This window comes from Culex pipiens, chromosome 1 (assembly GCF_016801865.2).
Source record: "Culex pipiens pallens isolate TS chromosome 1, TS_CPP_V2, whole genome shotgun sequence".
Classification (NCBI taxonomy): domain Eukaryota; kingdom Metazoa; phylum Arthropoda; class Insecta; order Diptera; family Culicidae; genus Culex; species Culex pipiens.
Genome location: NC_068937.1, coordinates 68368477 through 68376353, shown reverse-complemented (window position 1 = coordinate 68376353; position 7877 = coordinate 68368477). Strand labels below are relative to the sequence as shown.

Below are 7877 nucleotides of genomic sequence, written 5' to 3'. Positions count from 1 at the left end.
TTTAATGAAAGTTGATAGGCACACTATAAATGGTTAGGCGCTTATACTTACATCAAACCCTACGTAATGTACCACCCCCGTCCGAGTTAAAATGCGTAACCGGAAAAGAAGGTGTGCATGCCTGGCACGAACACTCAAAGCGTGTTCTAGCGTGCTGCTCGTACTGACTCAGAGCAAGGGTAAGATGTAGGTGTAAGGGCAGTGCGTGTTCGTTGGGAACCTGGTGCATAAGATCGGCCAAGGCCCGTTCTTACACTGAAAATTGCGAATTGCGAAAATTAAAATATAAAAATACCATAAGGAATACCAAATAAACATGAAATGCATTACTACACACAAAAAAATATTACTGTAATGACAAAAGTAACTTGTTTTTTATTTACAAAGTTGGTAAAATTTGCTTGAGGGAAAGTTTTATTCTTGTTTTAAAAATGAAAACTTTTACTCGTAATTTTTTTGAAAATCTCCCTACTACCTGATTTAAAAGTCTTAACTTTTAATACGACTGTATAATTTCTTTTATTTTGACGTTCTCGTGTAACCGTGTACGCCAAAGTTTCAAATGTAAACAAACACTTTGGTGGGTCCGTTGGTGCTGGTGAGTCTGGGACGCGAAGTAAAGCCGACCGCGGCAGCCGCCAGGATTCGGACGCGGAAACCTTCGTGGGAGCTGCAGCGGAACGAGGTCAAGTGCTCGAAAAGGGCAAGGCCAGCTTCCTGCAGAAACTGCAGCTGTTTCACTACCGGAATGGGTAAGAAAGAAGCTTGGATATTTTGTGGGGTTTGCGATTGATTTTGTTTGTTTTTGTAGAACGCCGATTATGCCAATGCCGAAGATCGGAGGTCGGGATGTGAATTTGCACCGGTTGCATTCGGTGGTGGTGGCCCGGGATTGGTGGTTGATAGTCAATTGCCGCGGAACTGGGACGAGATCATCCATGAGATGGTGCTGCCGAAGCGTTGCGTGAACAACAAGATTGCGTTAAAGAAGATTATGAAAACAGGTTTTGGACAAGTACGAGAAAATTATTTTCACGGTGAGGAGAAGGATCCGACCAAGAGGAGGATGACGAGGAGTGGGATTATCGGAGGAGGTCAGACTAGGGTCAGAGCGGATGTTGCACTCGGTGCCGGCGGTTTAAAACACCTGTGAGTAATTAGCATGTGTACAGTGGCTAGCCAACTTCAATTACTTTGCATCTCTTTTAGCAATTACCTTCCCACAAATGTTCACCTCGCGACGGCGCAGCTTCAGCCGAATGAACCTGGGAAGTGTGCCGGAAAAACTGTGTCATTCTCGAAGGAGAATGAAGTGCTCGAAATCAAATTCCATTCCGAGGGACTCATCAACCCCAAGTTCCGGATGCGCTTCCAGGATCGGGAACTCCACGTTCAGGCACTTCACTTCCCAGCCGGGAAACGTCGACCACTTTTCCCGAATCAACAGCCAACTTCTCCAAAAATGTCCTGATGAAGGCCGGCAACGTGACCATCATGTTCTCTACACTGCTGTCACGCATCGAAACGTCCATTAGGAACCGTCCAGCTTGGAGTCTTCGGAAGTGAACGGTTGCTTACCGTAAGAATCGGTACAGTTTGTACTCGGATGTTGGCCAGAAGCTTTAATACAAAAACAAAATGTTTTTTTGCCCTGATACAAAGTGTAAGCTAACAGGATATCTGTAGAATCTTCACTCTCCTAACACACATCCGTTCCATGCTGCTATTCAATCACAACTGACGTTTGACATTTACTCTCTCGCTCATGTTCGTTCGTTCGTCTGACACATCTCTCCACTTACACGCTGAACTTGGTTTACTCATTTTATGTGTAGATGCTACACTTGGAACTACTCATAACTCTACATCTCTCTCCTTGTCCGATAAAAATAAGCGAGAAAAAAATTCTCCCTCTGATGCAAATTATAAAATTATAAAATTAGAAAATTATAAAATTATAAAATTATAAAATTATAAAATTATAAAATTATAAAATTATAAAATTATAAAATTATAAAATTATAAAATTATAAAATTATAAAATTATAAAATTATAAAATTATAAAATTATAAAATTATGAAATTATAAAATTATAAAATTATAAAATTATAAAATTATAAAATTATAAAATTATAAAATTATAAAATTATAAAATTATAAAATTATAAAATTATAAAATTATAAAATTATAAAATTATAAAATTATAAAATTATAAAATTATAAAATTATAAAATTATAAAATTATAAAATTATAAAATTATAAAATTATGAAATTATAAAATTATAAAATTATAAAATTATAAAATTATAAAATTATAAAATTATAAAATTATAAAATTATAAAATTATAAAATTATAAAATTATAAAATTATAAAATTATAAAATTATAAAATTATAAAATTATAAAATTATAAAATTATAAAATTATAAAATTATAAAATTATAAAATTATAAAATTATAAAATTATAAAATTATAAAATTATAAAATTATAAAATTATAAAATTATAAAATTATAAAATTATAAAATTATAAAATTATAAAATTATAAAATTATAAAATTATAAAATTATAAAATTATAAAATTATAAATTATAAAATTATAAAATTATAAAATTATAAAATTATAAAATTATAAAATTATAAAATTATAAAATTATAAAATTATAAAATTATAAAATTATAAAATTATAAAATTATAAAATTATAAAATTATAAAATTATAAAATTATAAAATTATAAAATTATAAAATTATAAAATTATAAAATTATAAAATTATAAAATTATAAAATTATAAAATTATAAAATTATTAAAATTATAAAATTATAAAATTATAAAATTATAAAATTATAAAATTATAAAATTATAAAATTATAAAATTATAAAATTATAAAATTATAAAATTATAAAATTATAAAATTATAAAATTATAAAATTATAAAATTATAAAATTATTAAAATTATAAAATTATAAAATTATAAAATTATAAAATTATAAAATTATAAAATTATAAAATTATAAAATTATAAAATTATAAAATTATAAAATTATAAAATTATAAAATTATAAAATTATAAAATTATAAAATTATAAATTATAAAATTATAAAATTATAAAATTATAAAATTATAAAATTATAAAATTATAAAATTATAAAATTATAAAATTATAAAATTATAAAATTATAAAATTATAAAATTATTAAATTATAAAATTATAAAATTATAAAATTATAAAATTATAAAATTATAAAATTATAAAATTATAAAATTATAAAATTATAAAATTATAAAATTATAAAATTATAAAATTATAAAATTATAAAATTATAAAATTATAAAATTATAAAATTATAAAATTATAAAATTATAAAATTATAAAATTATAAAATTATTAAAATTATAAAATTATAAAATTATAAAATTATAAAATTATAAAATTATAAAATTATTAAAATTATAAAATTATAAAATTATAAATTATAAAATTATAAAATTATAAAATTATAAAATTATAAAATTATAAAATTATAAAATTATAAAATTATAAAATTATAAAATTATAAAATTATAAAATTATAAAATTATAAAATTATAAAATTATAAAATTATAAAATTATAAAATTATAAAATTATAAAATTATAAAATTATAAAATTATAAAATTATAAAATTATAAAATTATAAAATCACACGAGGTTTGACTGTAAAGGTCTATAGTTATACCAAGTCTTGAGTCTCGGAATAGTATCGCTTTTTAAGCGTAAATCGGATCGGTTCGCGAATAGTTCTCGTATCGGTCGAAGCATAAGTGAACGGACAATCGGTGGAATATCGAGTACAGTAGCAAAATTACGGATTAGTGCGAATATCGAGCAGAATCTGGATTGTTGATATTCGAACAGACTACGGAGCAAGTGCTAGATCAGCAGAGTGGTGTTACCAAGAGAGAGAGCGAAAGCTAGCACCGCAAGCTCGCCTCTTTAAACGTGCAGGCAAGCTTTCTACTGCTACATCTGCTAGCTTCTACTGGATCTCCATCGTCAACAGCTCGTTTCATTGGAAACGCACCTGTCGTCCGTTGGTGGAGAAACGCACATCAACTGAACTGCAGTATACGGACTACACTAGTGTGTCCCAAAAAGTGAGGAGCTGAAATCGAACTACACGGCTGGACCTTCTAACGCTTGGTCGTTGTAGAGTAAATAGGGTAAAGCGTAGTCGTCTTCCGTTCCGACGGGGCCGCAAAACAGGCCACCTGGACCTTAACCCTTGGGTGGGTCTGAGTTGAGGTAAAAGGGTAGTCGTCACTTGCTTAGGCGGTGTCGCAAAACCGATCACCTGGACCTTTAACCCTTGGGTGAATCTGGTGTGAAGGTGAAAGGGTAGTCGTTCCTTGTTCAGACAAGAACGCAACGCTGTACTGGTTCTAAAGTGAGCTGCAACGCTATTGCGGCCATGGCCGCGCTGAACCCACTCCCTCCCGGGGATCCTCCGGATGGGAATGCTGGACCTAGTGGTACAAACGTAAACGCGAGGACAATGCCGGAATGGATGGATCGACAAGGAATGTTTGGGCAACGTATTGTTCTGCTCCTGCAACCGACAGGAACAAGCATGCTACCAAACAACCCATTCGTAATCGGCAAATCGATCGAACAAACCTGCGGAAAAATCGAGTCAGCAAACACGGAAGAAAATGGTACAAAATACGCACTGAAAACTCGAAGCGTCGATCAAGCAAGAAAGCTGCTGGCGATGACGAAGCTCATAGATGGTACCAAAGTGGAAGTGGTTACCCACCCCAGACAAAACGTATGCAGGTGCGTCGTCGTTTGCAGAGAAGCTATCGAACTCAGCGAGGACGAATTGGTCACGGAACTTTCGGCACAAGGAGTGGTGAATGCGCGCAGATTCACAAAACGAGAGGGTAATAACAGAGTGAACACCGCAACAGTCTGCCTAACTCTGAATGGTACTGTGGTCCCCAAACACATTTGGTTTGGTACCCAGCAGATTGAAGTGCTGACCTCGTTCGTCATCCAGTATGGATCGTAGGTCCTTCAAGCTGCTGAATTGGAACGCTTGCTCCATTAGGAGGAAGAACTTAGAGCTGGTGGATTTTCTTCGCGAGAAGGAGATCGACGTAGCTGCCATCACGGAAACTCATCTGAAGCCCGGTGAAAAAGTTTATCTGCAAAACTACAAGATCGCGACGCAGCTCGACAGGACCACCTCTGGAGGAGGAGGTGTGTTTGTCGCTGTTCATCGTGATCTCAAGCCACGCCGGCTGCCACACTTCAAGCTGGACATCATCGAGGCCGTTGGGGTGGAAATTCCCACTTCGGTTGGCCCAGTACTCTTCATTGCTGCATACTGCCCACGTCAGGTGAATGCCAGAGATGGTTCAGCAGCAAAACTGAAGAGCGATATCCAGAAGCTGACACGGCGGAGCGCAAAGTACATCATCGCTGGTGACCTCAACGCGAAGCATGAAGTTTGGGGCAACAGCAGGAGGAATCGGAACGGAGTGATTATGCACAACGATCTGCAAAACGGATACTACAACGTTGTGAGTCCAGATCGTCCAACGAGGGTGGCTCGGTCTGGAAATCACTCAATCATCGACTTCTTCATTACCAATATGGCTGAGAACGTGGCTCATCCTGAGGTGTTTGAAGAGCTGAGTTCTGATCACTATCCGGTGGTTGTGGAGGTTGGAGCTTCCGTTACTCCGCAGCGGCAACCAACCCGGAAAGATTACCACAACGTTGACTGGCAGCAGTTTCAGCAAGTGGTCGACAGCAACATCGACTATGATCAACACCCGGAAACTTCTGCCGATATTGATCGTTCGCTGGAGGTGATCCAGCAGGCTATCAACCAAGCAGAGGCTGCCAACGTTCGGGAGGTTCCTGTTAATTTTAAGGTAACTGATATTGACGTAGATACTAAACACTTGATTAGACTTAGGAATGTTTATAGGAGACAATATCAACGGACTGGGGACTATGACAAAAAGATTTCAGTGAACAATTTGAATAAAATCATACAAGACCGACTTGACAATATCAGAAATCAAGAATTTTCAAAACATGTAAGCCAGCTTGGGAATTATTCAAAACCATTTTGGAAACTTTCTAAAGTTCTTAAAAACAAACCAAAGCCTATTCCTCCTCTTATTGTTGAGGATTCTCCCTTGATTACATCCGAGGAAAAGGCAAATGCACTTGGGCTTCATTTTGTTAGTTCTCATAATCTTGGCGCTTCCATGACCAGCCGTAAAGAAACATCAGTTGCCAATAGTATTTCAACAATTAATAACTCTACCTTTGAATTTCCTGCAGATTCCCATGTTTCTGGTGAGGAAGTCAAAGTTGCAGTAAAACAAATGAAAAATATGAAAGCTCCTGGCTTTGATAACATTTTTAATCTAGTGTTGAAAAAACAGAATGATCAGTTCTTTCAACATCTAGCCAATATTTTCAATAAATGTTTGCAACTTGGTTACTTCCCCACCAATTGGAAACTGGGCAAAGTCATACCAATTTTGAAGCCTCAAAAAGATCCAACATCGCCAACAAGTTATCGTCCCATTAGTCTTTTGAGTAGTTTGTCCAAACTCTTTGAGAAGGTCATCTATTCAAGGCTTTTGGATTTTACCAACGATAATAATATAATTTTGAATGAGCAGTTTGGCTTCCGTAAGGGACATAATACTGCTCATCAGCTTACGAGAGTAACTAAAATCATCAAGCAGAACAAGCTTGAGTCTAAATCAACTGCTATGGCTTTGTTGGATGTTGAGAAGGCTTTTGACAATGTTTGGCATGATGGTTTGATACATAAACTGTATTTATACGGTTTTCCAATGTATCTTATCAAAATTATCCAGCACTATCTTTCGGAGAGATCGTTCAGGGTTTTTCTGAATGGGATTGCTTCTGGATTATTCAACATTGATGCTGGGGTTCCCCAAGGAAGTATTCTTGGCCCACTTCTGTACAATATTTTTACATCTGATTTGCCTACTCTTCCTGGTAATGGTGTGTTGTCACTTTTTGCTGATGACACTGCCGTTATTTATAAGGGTAAAATAACCAGATATTTAGTTGGCCGTCTTCAGAAGGGTCTTGACGTTCTTTCCGAATACTTTGGCGACTGGAAAATTCGTATAAATGCAGCAAAAACTCAAACCATCATTTTTCCTCTTTCCAAATCGGCCAGATTTGTCCCAAAGGATGATGTTTTGATTAAAATGAATGATGTTTCGATAACCTGGTCAAAGGAAGTTGTCTACTTAGGTCTCATACTTGACTCGAAACTTTTGTTTCGGCAGCATGTAGACAACATATTGAACAAGTGCAGCATTCTTATCAGGTGCTTGTACCCTTTAATTAACAGAAAATCAAAGCTTTCTTTGAAAAATAAGCTAGCAGTTTACAAACAAATAATTTACCCCGTTATTGAGTATGCAGTACCTGTTTGGGAGTGTTGCGCTAGAACTCATAAATTGAAGCTCCAGCGTGTCCAAAACAAGGTACTCAAAATGGTTTTGAATGTTCCTGGCTGGACAAGATCAAGTGAGGTTCATGAATTAGCAGAAGTAAAAATGTTGGATCAGAAGATTCAAGAAAAATGTTTGAAATTCAGGGAAAAATGTGCTATTTCTGAATACCCCTTGATTCAAGGATTGGTTTAGTTTATTGTAAGTTTAAGTTAGTTTTAGGTTAGGGTAATGTTTTCTTAACATTTTTTTTCCTCATTGTACCTAGTGTTACAAAAATGATAAATCATATACTTTTAAAGTTATGAAAATGAACAGTGATTAAATCACGAAAAGCAAATTAAAGCTGAAGAGCCACAGCTGACCA

The 7877-nt window shown here is 34.0% G+C and overlaps 1 protein-coding gene across 1 annotated transcript; it reads left to right on the top strand.

Moving 5' to 3' along the window:
* The first annotated feature begins 540 nt into the window (after positions 1-540).
* LOC120431102 (uncharacterized) lies at positions 541-1875 on the top strand. Its single transcript, XM_039596256.2, has 2 exons — positions 541-1149; positions 1210-1875. Exons 1-2 carry the CDS (start codon positions 944-946, stop codon positions 1469-1471), a joined length of 468 nt encoding a protein of 155 aa, XP_039452190.1. The 5' UTR covers positions 541-943; the 3' UTR covers positions 1472-1875.
* Positions 1876-7877: the final 6002 nt, after the last annotated feature.

Bases quoted from the DNA above. Each gene is read 5' to 3' on its own strand.
- LOC120431102 (XM_039596256.2), top strand. From the start codon at position 944: ATGGTGCTGCCGAAGCGTTGCGTGAACAACAAGATTGCGTTAAAGAAG. The intron at 1,150-1,209 runs GTGAGTAATTAG...CATCTCTTTTAG, and splicing joins GCCGGCGGTTTAAAACACCT to CAATTACCTTCCCACAAATG.